At 53.1% G+C, this 17,618-nt stretch overlaps 10 protein-coding genes across 10 annotated transcripts; 5 read left to right on the forward strand and 5 right to left on the reverse strand.

Annotated features, from left to right (window-relative positions):
- Positions 1-260: 260 nt before the first annotated feature.
- On the reverse strand, positions 261-2,513 carry COCSADRAFT_221542 (uncharacterized protein). The gene is made up of 4 exons (XM_007703662.1): positions 1,952-2,513; positions 1,737-1,887; positions 429-1,680; positions 261-375 (listed from the first exon to the last, which is right to left on the reverse strand). Exons 1-4 carry the CDS (start codon positions 2,112-2,114, stop codon positions 334-336), a joined length of 1,608 nt encoding a protein of 535 aa, XP_007701852.1. The 5' UTR covers positions 2,115-2,513; the 3' UTR covers positions 261-333.
- Positions 2,514-2,913: 400 nt separating this feature from the next.
- On the reverse strand, positions 2,914-4,490 carry COCSADRAFT_27986 (uncharacterized protein; the record flags this gene model as incomplete). Its single annotated transcript, XM_007703358.1, has 2 exons — positions 2,914-4,264; positions 4,411-4,490. 2 exons carry the CDS (start codon positions 4,488-4,490, stop codon positions 2,914-2,916), a joined length of 1,431 nt encoding a protein of 476 aa, XP_007701548.1.
- Positions 4,491-4,713: 223 nt separating this feature from the next.
- On the forward strand, positions 4,714-8,337 carry COCSADRAFT_38419 (uncharacterized protein). The gene is made up of 3 exons (XM_007703426.1): positions 4,714-4,863; positions 4,926-5,391; positions 5,451-8,337. The coding sequence occupies exons 1-3, from the start codon at positions 4,734-4,736 to the stop codon at positions 8,029-8,031; spliced, it is 3,177 nt and encodes a 1,058-aa protein (XP_007701616.1). The 5' UTR covers positions 4,714-4,733; the 3' UTR covers positions 8,032-8,337.
- A 783-nt stretch (positions 8,338-9,120) lies between these two features.
- COCSADRAFT_221567 (uncharacterized protein) lies at positions 9,121-9,553 on the reverse strand. Its single transcript, XM_007703663.1, has one exon. The coding sequence runs from the start codon at positions 9,546-9,548 to the stop codon at positions 9,312-9,314; it is 237 nt and encodes a 78-aa protein (XP_007701853.1). The 5' UTR covers positions 9,549-9,553; the 3' UTR covers positions 9,121-9,311.
- A 61-nt stretch (positions 9,554-9,614) lies between these two features.
- On the forward strand, positions 9,615-11,233 carry COCSADRAFT_38420 (uncharacterized protein). The gene is made up of 3 exons (XM_007703427.1): positions 9,615-9,805; positions 9,969-10,961; positions 11,017-11,233. The coding sequence occupies exons 1-3, from the start codon at positions 9,719-9,721 to the stop codon at positions 11,089-11,091; spliced, it is 1,155 nt and encodes a 384-aa protein (XP_007701617.1). The 5' UTR covers positions 9,615-9,718; the 3' UTR covers positions 11,092-11,233.
- Positions 11,234-11,329: 96 nt separating this feature from the next.
- On the forward strand, positions 11,330-12,342 carry COCSADRAFT_221586 (uncharacterized protein). The gene has a single exon (XM_007703664.1). The coding sequence runs from the start codon at positions 11,392-11,394 to the stop codon at positions 12,289-12,291; it is 900 nt and encodes a 299-aa protein (XP_007701854.1). The 5' UTR covers positions 11,330-11,391; the 3' UTR covers positions 12,292-12,342.
- Positions 12,343-13,738, reverse strand: COCSADRAFT_221585 (uncharacterized protein). Its single transcript, XM_007703665.1, has one exon. The coding sequence runs from the start codon at positions 13,493-13,495 to the stop codon at positions 12,395-12,397; it is 1,101 nt and encodes a 366-aa protein (XP_007701855.1). The 5' UTR covers positions 13,496-13,738; the 3' UTR covers positions 12,343-12,394.
- A 104-nt stretch (positions 13,739-13,842) lies between these two features.
- Positions 13,843-14,801, forward strand: COCSADRAFT_221602 (uncharacterized protein). The gene is made up of 3 exons (XM_007703666.1): positions 13,843-14,200; positions 14,254-14,372; positions 14,423-14,801. Exons 1-3 carry the CDS (start codon positions 13,997-13,999, stop codon positions 14,715-14,717), a joined length of 618 nt encoding a protein of 205 aa, XP_007701856.1. The 5' UTR covers positions 13,843-13,996; the 3' UTR covers positions 14,718-14,801.
- An 84-nt stretch (positions 14,802-14,885) lies between these two features.
- Positions 14,886-16,091, reverse strand: COCSADRAFT_27991 (uncharacterized protein; the record flags this gene model as incomplete). Its single annotated transcript, XM_007703359.1, has 2 exons — positions 14,886-15,752; positions 15,849-16,091. The coding sequence occupies 2 exons, from the start codon at positions 16,089-16,091 to the stop codon at positions 14,886-14,888; spliced, it is 1,110 nt and encodes a 369-aa protein (XP_007701549.1).
- A 647-nt stretch (positions 16,092-16,738) lies between these two features.
- On the forward strand, positions 16,739-17,611 carry COCSADRAFT_94045 (uncharacterized protein; the record flags this gene model as incomplete). The annotated part of the gene is made up of 2 exons (XM_007703667.1): positions 16,739-16,928; positions 17,001-17,611. 2 exons carry the CDS (start codon positions 16,739-16,741, stop codon positions 17,609-17,611), a joined length of 801 nt encoding a protein of 266 aa, XP_007701857.1.
- Between the last annotated feature and the right edge of the window lie 7 nt (positions 17,612-17,618).

A 17,618-nucleotide genomic window follows, 5' to 3' on the forward strand; every position in this document is an offset into this window, starting at 1 on the left:
TATGCACGACATCGCATTGCGAAATACAAAGTGCCAAAAGTAGTGTAAGTAGTGAGACAAAGGGTAAAATTTCTAATCTTTCCTTCTGCTCTGATTGCATTATCCACCGTCCTCTATGTAGACCCATCCTCCCCAGTATTAATTCATCTCAGCTTGCACTGTACTCATCAAGCCAAAACAGGCCGTGATCATTATAATTAAAAAAGCGAGAACAGAGGCGCGTTGACCTCCGCCTTGGGAGAATTGAAATTAAGGTCTTCACCTCCAACCATACGCATGGAAATGCAAGCAAGACTCGCTAAAGTGCGCATCACATGGCTGGGCTCGGAGCATCTATGCCGCTACTCGGTCCTTGAATGTAAGAAGGCAGTCATCCTGCATAGTATCAGCGAGAGTCCTAAGCATGTGAAGCGACGAATGAGACATACCATGGGGAAAATGGTGGCAAAAACCTTGATGACCTCGCTCTGGTCAGTGACCTTATGGTCCCAGTCAAGCAACATGCTCGCCTTGCCAATCATCAACATGAGGTTGGCTTGGGCATACGTCTGTCCCAGGCAGTAGTGAGGGCCTGTGCCAAAGACGAGCCAGTTCTTGGTTTGCTGATCGGCGTCACCAGTGATCCATCGTTCAGGCTCGAATGACTCGGGATTAGGGTAAGCTTCGGGGTCGTGGAGGGCCATGTAGGTGGTAGGGATGACCATGGAGCCCTTGGGCACAGTGTAGTCTGGCGTCACGGGGAAATCCTTCTTGGCAAGGTAGGGGACCATGATAACCGGGGGACGGTAGCGAAGAGTCTCCTTGACAATGGCACGAGTCCATTGGAGCTTCTCAATGGCGTCAAGGGAAAGCGAGGCGTGGACATCGCCATTCCTGGCCTTGATGTTCTCCTCGCGGATCTTGCCAAGGTACTCGGGTCGGTCGGCCATGATCTGGAACAGCCATGTAGCGGCAGAGGAGGTGGCGTCTTGCGAGGCGAAGAGGAATGTGAAGATGGTCATGGAAATTTCAATGTCGCTGAACCAGCGGATCACGGTAGCGGGCTTCTCGGAGTCATCGACCTTTTCGCCTGCCTCGACCCTCTTGCGGTACTTTTCCGACTGAATCATGTTATCGACCCAGAAGTCAAGAATGCACTCCTTCTTGCCCCCAGCAGCCATGCGAACCTTGCTCTTTGCGGCGCACTTGGAGAACTCGTCGAGAACCATGTCGGCGCACTTTTTGCCGTACCAGGTCTTGGTGAAAGGAATGATGATTGGGAAGTTGACCAGTTCAAGGGCGGCGGTAATTAGATAGTAGTCGTCGGCAATCTTCTTGACAGCCTCGTCGGAGCAGTAGTGGCCAACAAAGGTGCGGCAGCTAAGGGCCGTGATCATCAGACGGAATTCCTGCATCCAGGGCACGTGCTTGCCCTTGTTCTCAACCTGGGAAAGATGGACGAATTGCTTGAAGTATTTGTTGTAGATGTCCTCTTGGCCAGGAAGGTACTGTTCAAGCGCCTGGCGAGTAAAGAGGCTGTTGAGGCCCTTGCGGTAGTCAACGTGGGCGCGGCCATCCAGGAAAACCCAGTTTTCGGGGCGCAAGAGCTTGTAGGCGACATCGACGACGCAAGGCTTGACAAATGATGGCGAATTGAAGATCTTGCGGGCCATGTCGCGGGTTGAGGCAATGACGACGAATCTGAGAGGGCAATTAGGACATGCAGAGTTGCGGGGGTGGTTTGTGGGGCGGTGTACTTGTGGAATACCGAGACGCAACTCAGCGGGCCCGACGACCATTTTTCATGATACTTGTTGAAGTCTGGGTTGACCGACTCAAGGAAGGGGCCGATGAAGGGAATCTTCCATGAAGGGCCAACAATGGAGCCCTTGTTCCAAATGTACTTGACTGTGCGCAGGTTAGCAGGCGGTGTCGGGCGCGCACATATGGCGAAGTGCGGTGCAATGCATACACTGGTCGTATGCGACAGCAGTCACGATTAGCGTCAAGGCCAGCTTCCAGACGGTGAGGCCAGTCACGACGGACGAAAGGAGGCCGCTGGTGTCGAAATCCTGCAGGACTTGGGCTGCTTTGGCATCTGCCGTGGGCGAGACGAAGCTCACGTTGGCGGCCATGGTAGCAGTGATGAAGGGGGGGAGGGGAGAGTCGCGCCAGGCAGGGCAGGACGAGGTGAATCGGGAGGGAAAGCCCAGGAAAGCGAGAAGTCGAGGGCGTCAAGAAATTCCCGTTGGCGTCGGATCAAGCCAGGGCCGCAAAGAGGGTCTTTGAATGTTTGATTGCATGACTTGGCGCCGCCCCCCCGGCAACTCGCCGCCACACTAAACGCCAGGCACTTTCTGCCGGACGGGGCCGTGGACTCGGATCTAGCGCCATGGGGCCCTCGGCGAAGCTTCTTCTTCGTGTGGATGGCATAGTAGGCATGTACTCTCTGCGCTGATTGCTCCGTATGCACAATACATAGTGGAGTAGCGAAAGTACAGTCAGACCAGAGCCGACCACCTGCGGGGGGCCAGGGCACCCGGCTTATGGCTGCCCTTGCATTTGCTCTAGTACGACGACTATACTACGTAAGTAAGTGGCTGCATTCCCCAGGCACCCAGCCAATCGGCTTACTCGTCCGCCCCGGCGTCCGCGCGCCGCGAAACCATGACATGTAAATTAGCTATTACAAAGCCCATCCTGCCGATAAGTAGCGCATGGACGTCGTATTGCGCACAGCACACATGCGTCTATACGCTCTTCATGTCTTGTCCATCACAGGCCAATAGCTGCCTTCCCGGACCGGTTCCTTGGCTACCTTCTGGAAGACAGATGTCATGCCCCATCTCTTCAAGACCATTTCTTCCATCTCGTCTTCGCGCACTCCAGGCAGATCCCACAGATCAGCGCCTTGCTGCATCACAAAAAAGTCCCCTACCCAGTCTTGCTGGCCGACCTGCTTGCTTTTCTCCTAAAAGTAACATTAGCTTGAATCTCAACACCCCCAACAGCCTCGGTCATGTCTATGTCTATGTCCATGCCCATGCCTGTATGTACTACACATGTACCTAACTCGAAAGACAAGCCTGCACTTACATATTCCCACTGTTCTTTCGTCAGCCCAAACACGCCGGTAATGTCACTCGGGAACACCCAATGTCTTGCATCGTAACGCGTGACTTTGACCACAGTGTCTTCTTGGTCGTACATGACCTTGTACACCATGTTCCGGATGCACTGTAAAAAGTTTATATAGCAACGGTCGCGTTCTACCACTGCATTATTCCAGTCATCCAGCCCCCTGACGCTATCCATGTTTGACAGCTCGCTCATGATGATAAACTCAATCTCTATCTTATCCCTGGGGCGACGCTCCAGGTAGTGCGTGAGTCCCTCTAGATAACCCCATGTCATGCGCAGGAAGCGCTGCTCGTATGCGTATCGATCGAAGAAACATTGCCTCCCCGGAAGATCCTTGAGGAAATGCTCAAACTTGACCCGGATTTGCAGACGACGTATATGATCTGCTGCAAAGAACGGCGGCACATCACCAAGTGTCGTAGAGTGAATCGGACCAAGATCGCGCTCCCGTTTCTTCCTGCTGTCATAGCAAGTATTCCGGGCCAGAAAATTGAAAAGAGCATTCTCAACGCTGCATACAGAGAAGGTGTTCCGCGTGTAGTACATCTTCTGCGTCTCATACGACACTAATGGGCCAACGTATCTGTAGTCCAGAAAATGACTGCTAGGAAGCACCATGTCGCTAGGGGGCTTGTGGGTGTGCTTCTCTTTGACTCGGCCATCTGGGAGGATGGTGTAGTTGCTACCCAGTGTCGCCTCTTCTTGGTCTTCGTCGACATACAAGCGGGAGATGCGCTTAATGAGCTCTGGGTCTACTTGCAGTTCATCACCCCAGTTGACTGGTGGCTTGCGTGCTATTGGTGCGCTGTCGCCGGGTGCACCGGATGCTGACCCTGGGACGGAAAGTTTTTCAAGCATGTCGGGTTCCGAGTCGCAGTCCGTCTCGGCTTCCGGAGGATAGACGTAAGGCTTGTTGTATACACGGAAATGATAGTAGGGGCCAACTGGAATGGGACGGTCGGCGTCTACACAGAGATATTCGTACACCATCTCACGTACTTCGACAGGAAGCTTCTCATACATCATGTTTGCCAGCTGAAGGCAGTCGGCCCGAGCATAGTAAATGATGGCTTTTAGGTAGTCGGTCTTGAGGCCTTTCGCCTCTTCTTCAGCTTCAGCAAGTTCACGCTTCTTCCTCGCAACTCTGTTCATGCGTTAGTCACACATATATACGTATATAGACAGACCCAAGAAAATATGCGCTACGGTCGATTGAGCATTGGTAATTGTTCTAGGTATTCCTTTCTTGGGCTTGATACAAGCGGACTTGCGTCAGTTGGGCCAACTCACTCATCCTGCTTTTTTTGAGACTGCGCCTGCAGGAAACGCAAAGGCCTCTGCAGTTGCGCAAGATCGTTTGGGACGCCCATTGTATGCAATCACACGCGAGAGCACATGCGCATGCACCTATACACAACTAAGTCCATGAATATGTATGTAAGTATGTGGTAGAGGCGAACCCAAGCGAGCCGGAGGAGAGATGCAGCTGCAACGCAACCCCACATGCTACTAGCGCGCATGAGCCCATTGGCTCGCTCCCCGACGCGTCGCGCGTCACTCAGTCAAGCAGGCTGTGTGAGTGAGCGCTCACCGTGAACATGGGCTGAATTGACATGGCCACAATCAAGGCCATAGAAAGCCGCTCTGTGCACCAGATACAGTCGGGTCAGGTTATTGTCGACCTGCAGTCTGTCTGCAAAGAGCTAGTGGAAAACAGCATCGATGCAGGCGCCACGGCCATTGGTATGTCCTTGCCACGACACTCTCGACTAAAGACGGTGGCAGTCAGCTGATGTCCAGCGTAGAGGTACGCTTCAAGAATTACGGCCTCGACACCATCGAAGTCCAAGATAACGGCTCTGGCATCTCGCCCCAAGACTACCAAACCATTGCCCTGAAGCACTACACCTCCAAGCTTGCCACCTACGACGACCTCACGTCGCTGCAGACTTTCGGCTTCCGTGGCGAGGCCTTGTCATCGCTATGTGCCCTCTCCAAATTTTACATCGTCACAAGCAGAGCCTCAGATGGGCCAAAGGGCACCAGGCTCGACTTCGAGCAGTCGGGCAAGCTCAAGGGAACGTCGGTTGTGGCTGCTAAGCAGGGCACCACCGTCGTGGTCGACACTCTGTTCCATAATCTACCCGTGAGGCGAAAGGAACTCGAGAAGAACATCAAGCGCGAATACAACAAGGTCCTACAGCTGCTGAATGCATATGCATGCATCAGTGTCGGGGTTAAGTTTTCGGTCAGCAACCAGATACCCAAAGGGTCAGTGGGGGCCGATAGCATGTGCATGCATTGCCGACTATACTGACATATATCCAAAGGAAGAAGACAGTAGCCTTTGCAACCAATGCAAATGCCAGCACGCGGGACAACATCTCCAATGTGTATGGTGCAAAGACAGTGACCGCCCTCATACCCCTCAACCTCGAGTTCATCATGGACCCCTCCAATAGGCCGGGCGCCACACAAAATATCAAGGTCCCGGACGCACACAACGACATAGCATCGCGGACCGTCAAGATAGTAGGCCACATATCCCGTCCCGTCGTAGGCGAGGGTCGTCAGACGCCAGACAAACAAATGTTCTTTGTGAATTCGCGGCCCTGCAACCTGCCTCAGGTTTCCAAAGCATTCAATGAGGTCTACAAATCCTACAACACCACACAGTCTCCTTTTGTCTTTGCCGACATCAAACTTGATACAAACGCCTACGATGTCAATGTAAGCCCAGACAAACGCACCATCATGCTCCATGACCAAGCAGTGCTCCTGGAGAACATCAAGGACTCCCTACTCGAGTTGTTCCAGGGACATGAACAAAGTGTACCTCAGTCTCAGCTGCTAAAAAATAAAACATCGACATCTGTCTTTAAACCTCCCACGATCCAACCTCGTGAAAGCACTACATCTGTACGAGAAAGCGACCAGAGCGATCCAGAAGGCTCAGATGATGACGGGGCGGCGATACAAGAGAGCTCTAGAAGAGCTTCGACACGAGACGTGCCTGATGTGGCTAACCGTCCCGGATTTGTGAAAGCGAGCCTTCTCGAACGATTCGCTGGCCGCGACTCTGAAGACCGGACGACTCGTCCACGATCACAATCTCCATTATTTGAACCCGAGGTAAATACACATGATGTTGCTGCTGGGCACCCGCAGCTTTCCAGGGCCATTCAAGATTTTAATGCACGTGTGGCGTCTCAGAGCCCTCGCTCGGCGGGACTAACACGCCCATCAATGTCTGCTGAACCTAATCAACAAGGTGAAGGTGCAGAACAGCCAGTCCCGGTTATAAAGCAAACTCCCCAGAAGCCGTTATCACAAAGCACCATTCAGAATGCTTTTGATCGTATGCGCCCCATGCGAACAACGGTTCAGCAGGCCACAATAACAGTTGGCGATACTACAACTGTCTCTACAATTGGTACTGGTAGTCATTGGGTAGCTTCAAGGCGATCGAGGATACACATCCCAAAGTCTTCTTCTTCTGCCAAGTCATTAGATCAGACACCAAATAAAAACCTGTTCAAGAAGGGCTTGGGCGGGTTCACAGCACCGGGCACGCAATTGGAGAGCAGTGATGAAGACGAGGATGAAGACGAAGACGAGGATGAAGGCGAAGACGACGAGGGTGAAGGTCATATCAACGCGACTCGTATACCAATACGCTCTCCCTCTCCTGTGAAACGCTTGCCATCCAGGGCACTCGAGGGGCCACGTATCAACAACATGACTGCCTTGTCCCGCGCTTCTCCAGATCGCTCATTGTCCATGTCTGACGGATCCTTGGACGCTGAGCCTGTTGAGGTTGTTGAAAAAGAATCAGAGGCAGCTGGTGAAGATTCGGACGATGAGTACGAGGACGATACCGAGAAGAAGGCCAGAGAGGAAGCCAGGTTTACTAAACTGATTGCGGAGGCTGAAGAGACTGCGGCTCAGCCCAGTGAGATGAGCCTAAAGCGTGCCGACAAGCTCTTTACGGTTACCCAAAAGAAGCACTGGACTATCAACCTCAGACGCGTCATCAAGACCAATATTGAGTCGATTGCCCATCATGCGCAGCACATTCGATCCTCTATCGATGCATCTTGGGCACGAGTTGATCAAACGGCAATGCTGTCTACCGATGTCCAGTCAAATGGAGAAGAGGCAGAAGAACGTCTCAGTCTAACAGTAACAAAAGCTGATTTCGGAAAAATGCGCATCATCGGCCAATTCAACCTTGGCTTCATCATAGCCGTACGACCCCCAACCTCAACATCACCAAACTCGCACCTCTTCATCATCGACCAGCACGCCAGTGACGAAAAATACAACTTTGAACGCCTATCCGCAACCACCAAACTCGTCTCCCAGCGCCTAGTGCACCCCCACCCCCTCGAACTAACCGCCGTAGAAGAAGAAATAATCCTCGCAAACCAACCCACTCTAACCGCCAACGGCTTCGTCGTCGAGCTCAACCCTACATCTGACACTGAACCCCGGCCCGGTACCCGCGCAAGCCTCACCTCCCTTCCCATGTCCAAAGAGGTAACCTTCACCCCCTCAGACCTTGAAGAACTCCTCTCTCTCATCCTCGACAACCCTCCTTCCTCTTCCACTTCCTCATCTTCAGCATACATCTTGCGCCCCTCCAAAGTCCGCAAGTTACTCGCTAGCCGTGCGTGCAGGAGCTCAGTTATGATTGGTAAGACGCTCAAGACGCAGCGTATGCGCGAGATTGTGAGGCATATGGGGGGTATGGATAAGCCGTGGTCGTGCCCGCATGGAAGGCCGACGATGAGGCATTTGTTGGATTTGGAGAAGTGGGTCGGGTGGAGGGAGGGGGAAGGAGTTGTGGGGGTTGAGGTTAAGGGGGAGAAGACGGATTGGGGGGAGTATTTGAGGAGGAGTAGGGGGTGAGATAGATGTGTGGAGTTGTAGATGAGATGTTTTGGGCAGGGTGGGTTATAGGGATATTGTTCTTATTGGGGGGTTGGCAGTGGTATGGTAATGTATTTGTGGCTACGATATCCAATTGTTGTTAGCCCACCATTTTGACACCAAATTGTTTGGCTGGGGATATCGCGTCATATGTTCGTTTACTTTTGCCTCATCTTTTTCACAGTACTCCCTAAGCTGTTTACCTTCTTTCCTCTTCCAAACCACTACATCTATATCCCCTGCCTCACAAAATCCCATTGCGTTTGCTATTCCCGCATCACCCCAACGCACAACAGCAAACCTTGCTAACCAACAAACTCCGTTTCTCCTCCCTATACACATTCCCGCTACACTCTTCTCTCTTGTGCTCTCTTTTCTCTCTTGCGAAACCCCCCAGATGCACGCTAACTCACTACGCAACTCCCACAGCCCAACACGTCCGTCTCCTCCTCCACCCCCGATTTCTCCTGGCCCCACTCCAAACCCTTCTGGATAATCCTCATCATCGCCTCCTGCATCCTGCTTCTCTGCATCCTCTACAAGCTACATCAAAACCTCCAGTGCAGAAGGCGCATCCGCGGCCCACGCAACATCGGACTAGAAGGACGAATGAACATAGAAAGACGAATGCACACAGAACAGGGAATGGATACGCAAGCGGGGTTGGGTGCGGGAGAGGAATGTAGCGTGTCAAGACCATCTAGAGCAGTAACAGTGACGAGGAGGGTGAGTGGAGGGAGCGAGGTTTCTGTTTTGCCGCTGTATGAGCGGTTTGATGAGGGAGGAGTTTGTGAGGTGGATGTTCGAGTTGAGAAGAGGGGGCGGTATGTGTATGTTGTGAGAGAGGGTATCAAGGAGTCTGAAGCGAGGGGGTGAAGGTGGGTAGTGGAGACGGAGCAATTGGTTTGGAGTGTGTCTTTGGCGAGAGAGACCAAATGGGCAAACAAACGTAGAGAGTTGTTATAGCGTAGCTTGTGTGTTTGCTGGTGAGGTGGTCATTCGTCACGGTATGGAAACGCTGGTAAGCTTGCCTTATATAAGTCTTTCTTGCACGGAGTATCGTTTCGAAAGTATCATCTCAAGCGAAATGGAGACGGAAGTCATTATCGTCACCTGCGCGGTAACGCTTGTTTTACTAATTGTCCAGATCACTGTTACTTTGTGTCTACTCTTTTACTGGCAGAATTAAGTCCATGGAGAAAATGGAGAGAATAGTCGGAACGAAATCCCCCGTGCTCGCCAAGATGGAGAAGGAGATGCTAGTTCGGTTTTCCGCTCTTCGGATAATGGTTTGGTGGCTGGTTGCCCTTATGCTGCGAGTTCTGTGTATAGCAACTCCAGTGAGGGAAGACGATACGGCAGTTGTAATGAGCAAAGCCTTGTAGTATGTAGTTTCCGACTATATGTACATACAGGAAATAGACGTGGGCATATTGGAGAAGAAAGATGAAGGGCACGAGCCGAGGATGCAAGGATGCGTAGCGCGGGATGCGCATGACAAAGGCGGAAGGTACCGGTTTGACGCACGAAGACGCCCGCGGCCGGTGGAGCCTTCTTTTTCTGTATCCAAGCTTTGCGCAACTCCTCCGCCGCACTTCAACGACCTGCCACTGACCCCCGGTGTAGCTGCAATTGGGTCCCACCAACAACTCTCTACTCGCTCAATATGCTGGCTGCTCGTTCTTTCGCCTCGCCCGCGCGCCAATGCCTGCGCCAGGCCAACCGCTCAAGATGGGCGCCCGCACTGTCCCAGGTGAGCTTCCATGTAATAGCGGGACCGCACGTTTGCCAGAGTTACTACCAACTCGCGCATTTGCCCTTGTGATAGAGAGTAGGAGAGGTGGGAAAATACGAAAAAAAGAAGGGGAAAAGGAATTGAAAGAAGACGAGAAAAAACAGGCTGATACATGGCCCAGGTCTCCGCCCGCACATACGCCTCTGAGGTCGCCAAGTTCCACGGCACAAAGGGTAGCGATGGCAAGTACTGCGTCACCCTGATTGAGGGTGACGGTATCGGCCCCGAAATCGCGCAGTCGGTTAAGGACATCTACTCGGCCGCCAACGTGCCCATCAAGTGGGAGTCAGTCGACGTCACCCCGCGCCTGAACGAGGAGGGCAAGACGGTCATCCCCGACGAGTCAATTGCTAGCGTCAAGAAGAACCTCGTCGCTCTCAAGGGCCCGCTGGCCACACCCATTGGCAAGGGCCACGTCTCGCTCAACCTCACCCTTCGCCGTACCTTCAACCTCTTCGCCAACGTCCGTCCCTGCAGGTCCATTGCTGGCTACAAGACGCCCTACGACGACGTTGACACCGTCCTGATCCGCGAGAACACTGAGGGCGAGTACTCTGGTATTGAGCACATTGTGGTAGATGGCGTCGTACAGAGCATCAAGCTCATCACCCGCGAGGCCTCTGAGCGCGTCCTGCGATACGCCTTCCAGCACGCCCGCGACATTGGCAGGAAGAAGGTCCGCGCCGTCCACAAGGCCACCATCATGAAGATGTCCGACGGTCTCTTCCTCAGCACTGCCCGCGAGATTTCCAAGGACTTCCCCGACATTGAGTTTGACGCCGAGCTCCTCGACAACACTTGCTTGAAGATGGTCACCGACCCTGTCCCCTACAACGACAAGGTGCTCGTCATGCCCAACCTGTACGGAGACATTCTCTCCGACATGTGCGCTGGTCTCATTGGTGGTCTCGGTCTGACTCCCTCTGGAAACATTGGTGACAACTGCTCCATCTTCGAGGCTGTCCACGGATCCGCTCCCGACATTGCTGGCAAGCAGCTTGCCAACCCCACCGCGCTTCTTCTCAGCTCCATCATGATGCTGCGACACATGGGCCTCAACAGCGAGGCCGCTAACATTGAGCAGGCTATCTTCAAGGTCCTTGCTGAGGGCAAGGTACGTAGTATCTCGCATGTTTGTTGCGGAGGACAAATCGCTAACTTTACCACAGACCATCACTGGTGACCTCGGCGGCAAGGCCAAGACCTTCGAGTACGCCGACGCCGTTATCAAGGCGCTCAAGTAGATTGGAATATGGAATTGATGAGCATTGACACGACCGAATGGTAGCCATTGCATATCTGGATATGTACTAGTCCCTGTACTATAGCTGCCATTTAGCTAGATACACGCCTATACCACTTGAAGTTTGCATATTGATAAGGTCATTTTGAGCTGTAGATTGGGTTGTGTAACAAGATGCGAGTTCTGCCTTGTTTGCGTGTGCCTGCACAATGATTGTGCAGTGCGAGCAAGAATAGCCGAAGCGGATGCGCCTTGGCCTGTGAACGGCGAGCTTGACTTTTAAGTGACCACTACTCACCCAATGCCACCCAAACCTCCCGCGCGCCTCCCTCCGAAACCTCGCGTTACACCAAAAGCGCAGGTAAAGACATCTCTGCCAGGCCTGACCCCGAGACCTGCTGCCCGAGCCCCACCGCATCCAAAGTCCACCATACCTGCGACACCGAGCAATGCTTCCACCCCACTTCCACCCCCGCCTCCGTCGAAATGGTCCGAACAGAGTCGCTCAGGCTCAAGCAGCCGCTACGTGAAATGGGGTACCAACGGTCTAGTAGCGATATGCGCAATGCTCTTCCTACGCGACCACTACATTGAGTTCCAACACGTCCGCGGCTCCTCCATGTCACCCACCCTCAGTCCCAACGCGCACGAGACAGGCCGGGAAGACTACGTCCTCGTGCGCCCATACCTCGAGCACTCCAGACGAGGAGCAAAGAGCGAGCAAAACGACAACAATGAATGGAGCGTGAAGCGCGGCGATGTAGTGACGTTCTGGAAACCACACAAGCCCTCTGAAATGGGTATTAAACGCGTAGTAGCGGTTGAAGGCGACACCGTGTATCCCGTTCGCGGCTACGCTTTCGATCCCGCGGCGCATGCGGCCAGAGTGCAAGGGTCGCCGGATGGGCTTGCGGATTTCGACCCGGACTCTGTTGTTCCTGAGGCGCAGCAGCGGGAGCTGGGCAAGGTGGTGGTGCCGTATGGACATGTGTGGATTGAAGGGGATAATTGGCGGAAGAGTCTTGATAGTAATGATTTTGGGCCGATTAGCAAAGGGTTGATTCAGGGGAGGGCGGTTAAGGTGTGGAGGAACTGGTTTGGTTTGTTGGATGTGGGGGATGAGAGGAAGAGGGGGGAGAGAAGGATGAGGAGTCGGGTTGTAGAGGGACGGAGTGAGATTCCTGCTGTGTTCTTGGAGTGAATGGTAAGAGGACTTGAATGTCTGAAGGTATTGGGCTTGAGATTGGCAAGATATTCGGTGTATGGTTATAGGTATGTATTATGAACTACTTCTTTCGCGTTACTCATGCTTTCAGGAGCTTCTCGGCTTCGGCGCATACAGCAACAGTCACGCTGTTGGTGGTATCGCTCCCACCAAGGTCTCTGGTCTTGATACCACGCCCAGTGACGTTTTCGATAGCCTTGATCAGTACACCGGCTGTCTTGTCCTCACCAACCCATCGCACTATCTCGGCAGCACTCCAAAACGCTCCAATGGGGTTGGCGATGCCTGCTCTAGCGTTGCCAGGTGCATAACCATGATTCGGCGCAAACAAGCCTGGGTTCTTACGCGAAGGGTCAAGATTACACCAAGTAGTTATGCCAGTTGATCCGCTGAGTGCCGCTGCAAGATTCGACAGGATATCTGCATGCAGATTAGTAGCGACGATTGTGTCGAGGGACGAGGGACGCAGAGTTATGCGGGTCGGCATTGCTTCAACGAGCATGGTGTCAGTCTGCACGTCCTCATACTGTTTTGCAACCTCGTCAAAAACTTTGTCCCAGAGCGCCATGCCATGATTGTGGATATTCATCTTGGTCACCATGGTCAATTTCTTCCGTGGTCGCGACCTGGCTATCTCAAATGCATATCTCATGACCCGCTCGGTGCCGGCTCTGGTGAAGATGCTCACTTCGGTAGCTACTGCGTGTGGAGCATCTTGATGAAGGACACCACCCTGGCCCGAGAAGTTGCCCTCGCTGTTCTCACAGATGATGATCCAGTCAAGGTCGGTAGGTGTGCAAACTATCAGTGGAGAGGTGGTGTCTGGGAAAATCCGCTTAGGCCGCACGTTGACATGATGATCTAGCGACTTGAGTATGGGCAGGATCAAAGAAGTCAGCAAGAGCTCATCTGGGACGCCGTGCCGGCCTACAGCGCCAAAGTAGATGGCATCGTAGTCCTTAAGCTCGTCGGGACCGTTCGAGGGCATACATTCGCCCTCGTTGAGCAGACGTGTGGCGCCCCAGTCAAAAGTAGTAAAGTGGAATTCAAAGGTTCCAAGGGTAGAGGATAGTGTGTTGAGCACACGGACACCAGCTTCTATGACCTCGGGGCCGATGCCGTCCCCAAGAATGCAGGCGATGCGGTATATAACGACTGCGGCATGGATGTGTGAGACCATGGTTGATGTTATTGGACGTTCAGCCCGGCATGAGCGGGAGAGGGACAGATGATGCTAGACTCGTATCTGGACCAGGCCATGAGGAGGCTAGTACAAATACTTCTACATGTCAACAATGATTTCTCTTGCTCTCTAGGCAACCATTCTTTGTGTTTGAGCAATGCAGGTGATGGAAAAGGGACTCAGCTATTGCCTTTCCGGTCCCGAACTGTGCTGTAGTGGCAGCCTGGGGGAGTATTGGTGTATGCAACCACTGTGGTAGTCCAAGTGTTAGCGGGCGCGGATGGCTTCCCCTCGTCGAGACCCTGTGTGTTGCGCGTTCCCCGCGCTAGCTCACTGCCCCACCCCGCCACGCCACACCCAGTGCATTCACCAGAGCTCACCGCTCTAGCCAGACCACCTGGCCGACATCAAAAGCTCCATCTATTCCTCTGTTGCCCTGCTTGCCATTGCTTTTTCCTCATCCCTTCCTGCACTACACACATACATACATACTCCACAATGGCAGTTGCAATCCCCCCAGGCGGAACCTTCTTCGACACGCTCAACAAGAGCTTCGTCGATGTCTCCATTGACGAGTCCAATGACAAAGCTATCAAGACGACCGACTTTCTCCAGGCTGCTGAGAGCTTGACTACTCTTTTCGATGTCTTGGGCGGAGTAGCCTTCAAGCCAGTCAAGAATGACATGGCCGGCAACATCAAGGTGCGCACCAAGTGAACCAACCCAATACCCGTACACGTACCAATACAAGACAGAAAATCCAAGACAGGCAGCTCGCTGCACCAACACTGTCCGAGACCCTCCAGGACCTTGTCCTCAACGAGCTCAAGGAGAAGAAGCACACTGCCACTGAGGGCCTTGTATGGCTGAACCGGTATGCACTCTCTACCACCTCCAAAGACCCTTTACTGACGGCTTTTCCAGTGGCTTGGACTTTACTGCCCAAGCTCTCCGTCACAACATCACCAACTCATCCGTGGAGCTTGCCCAATCCTTCCGTGACGCCTACGGCAATACCCTCAAGCCCCACCATTCGTTCGTCGTCAAGCCCATTTTCAGCGCCGCCATGAGCGCTACCCCATACCGCGCCGACTTCTACAAGAAGCTGGGAGACGACGATGCCAAGGTCCAGGCCGAGCTGGAAAAGTGGCTAGCTGCGCTGGAGAAGGATGTCGCCGTCCTGAACGAGTTCCTCGCCAGGAAGGAGGCCAAGTGGTAGACGCATGGCTCCTACATATATGTGAACACGACAAAAAGTGAATGATTGAAATGAAGATTGGCCAGCGCCATTGATGTTGCATGATTATCATGGCAACATGAATAGCTATTATATACTGCATGATCCAGCTCTTATCGCCTGTACACTGTGATTTTTGTCCTATCTCTTTCACCTCGACTTCTTCCTCTGGAACACAAACAGCGCCTCGTCCTTGCCCGCAAAACTCGGCAGCGGCATCCTCAACACGAGCTCAAACTGACTCAAATTCTTCTCCACCCACTCATCCACCGCCACATCCCTAAACCCCGTAAACCCATTCCCATTCTGCGTCCCCGCAACGACAATCGTATCCCCCTCAAACGCCTTCATCATCGGCCCCGTAAAATCCCCCGTAGCCTGCGGATACACAAGCAACAGCACACACCCTTTCCCCCCACCATTCCTCATCAAATACTGCCTCCCATCCATCTTGATAGTATCCCCTACCCACATAACCCTGTACTCGCTCACCTGGCTATCCACAGCCCGCACATCCAGCTCCTTCGTCGCCCCAATATGCGCCACGGGGAAATGCCGAAGCATATACGTCCAGTACCCGTTTCCGGACCCTATGTCGAGGATCGGACGCACGGCTTCTTTACTTGGACGTGCTGGCTGCGCTAGTTTTGCCAGGACGTGCAGAGCCGCGTAGGATGGGACGACGCAGCCGAAGTGGTGGTAGAAGAGGGGAAGAATGTGATGGCTTATTTTCGTCCCTACTGTTTCGGGGACGGGGCCGGCCCATTCGAGTTCGTTACACGAGTAGGTCCAGAGATCCAGGTAAGGGTTTTTGTGCTCGCGGTCTTTTTTGCTGGGGAGGAGGCTGGAGTTTGGGGGCGTGGTGTTGAGGTAGCGGGAGGTTAGATGTGTGGCTATTTTCTGGCGGAGGGAATTTGCTTTTGAGCTTTTGAGGAGGCTGGTGAGAGATTTGGGGAGGGAGGTGCTGGGGGTGAAGAGGGAGGTGTAGGCGGTTATTTCGTCGGGCGTGGAATAGACCTGGGGGTGTTAGTATGGGGATGTTATGTTGGGAAAGGGCAGATGAAAGGTTTGGTTGACAGGTATTTGGGTATTCGGCAGAGATTAAATACATACGGGTTGGTCTTCATCATCTTGATACCATCCGTGTAGCCCATGTTCTCTTTTTGCGTCAATGGCTCGCTGCGTGGCGTGCAGCGTTGTCTCTGCATGCGCCCGATAAACATAGCTGTCTGTAGGCGGAATGTCGAAGGCTTCTCCCAGACATCTCGCTAGAGACTTCTCGGTGTGTAACGGTGAGTACTTCTCTTCTGACCATTCATCCAGGAATGTATCGGGGTTGAAGTTCTTCAGTGCCATGGTGATGGTTGATAGCACGTGACTAGACGATGTTTGCGCTCTTTGCCCCGCCGAGTAACCCGTAAAACACACGCTCTATTCTCCAAGCTCTTTCTCAAACTCCTCGGACTACTCAATTCGGTTGTAGATAATACACAAAAACTCGTTACCCTCTCTTAGCGTCAGACAATGGGCGTTCTGCGCTCTTCGGCAAGCAGCCAATGACGCGTCGCTGATCAATAAGTGGCGGCCATCTCGTCATCCATCACTAATCAGCCAAGCGGCTCTTTTCCGTCCCCACATGCGGTCCTCCGCTAGTCCACCTTACTGGATCTTAGTCACTAATTGGAAATGTCCATGTAACAAACAGCAGAAAGCGCAGTATCGCTATGATGCAGCAACTAAAACCTCGGCCTCCCAGCCGAGAATATAAAAACTCGCAGAGTCGTCGCATGAGCTGAAATCTCCTTTTCGTGATGACAGACACAACAATAACAACATCAAAAGCATCCAGCCAACATCGTGCTTCATCTACACCTAATACCTCATACTCAACCACCATAAAAGCAATCACAGTCCTCGTAGGCTTACTAGCACTCACCCTGGCTTTCTCAACAGCCTTCCGTACTTCTTTCTCTTCTCTCCTCTCGAAACCCACCCTCCGCACAATGTCAACCGCAACACCTGCTTCTCTGAAAATCACAAAGCGACCCTGGTCGCAACGCGGCCACGCCGACCACGGCTGGCTCTACACATACCACACATTTTCCTTTGCCTCGTACTACGACCCGCGACACGAGAGTTGGGGTCCTCTCCGCGTCATCAATGAAGACAGAGTCGAGGCTGGAACTGGATTCGGTAAGCATCCTGATCACCCTCCAAACGCCGTCGTATACATGTATAGACAAGCTGCTAACACAGAAACAAAAGGAACACACAGCCACGCCGAGTTCCTCATCTTCAGCTACATCGTCTCCGGCACCCTCGAGCACAAAGACAGCATGGGCAACCTCGAGAACCTGCAACGCGGCGAAGTCCAATTCACCAGCGCCGGAACAGGGATCCGGCACTCAGAGTACAACCGCAACCGCGACTCTGAAGTCCACTTTTTGCAGATCTGGGCTAAGCCCAATAAGAGGGGTCTGAAGCCGCATTACGAAACGAAGAAGTTTAGCGATGAGGAGAAGAAGGATAAGCTTGTGAGGATTATGGAGTATACGGAGAGGTTGCCGAAGAGTCAAGGTGCAATTGGACTGCAGGCGGATCTGAGTATGGATGCGTCGATTTTGGCGCCCGGGAAGAAGGTGGTGCATGAGATTGTGGCGGAGGGGCCTAGGAAGCTGTTTGCGCATGTTGTTATGGGTGGGCGGGCACAACCGCAGACTGGGGGTGCGCAGATTAAGATTGGGGAGACGATTCTGGGAGAGGGGGATGGCGCGTATATCGATGGGGCCAAGGGGCCGGGCAAGATTGAGATTGAGAGTGTGGGGGATAAGGAGGCGGAGTTTTTGCTGTTTGATATGGGGCCTGAGGATGCGTAGAAGGGGG

This window comes from Bipolaris sorokiniana (assembly GCF_000338995.1).
Source record: "Bipolaris sorokiniana ND90Pr unplaced genomic scaffold COCSAscaffold_10, whole genome shotgun sequence".
Taxonomy (NCBI): Eukaryota; Fungi; Ascomycota; class Dothideomycetes; order Pleosporales; family Pleosporaceae; genus Bipolaris; species Bipolaris sorokiniana.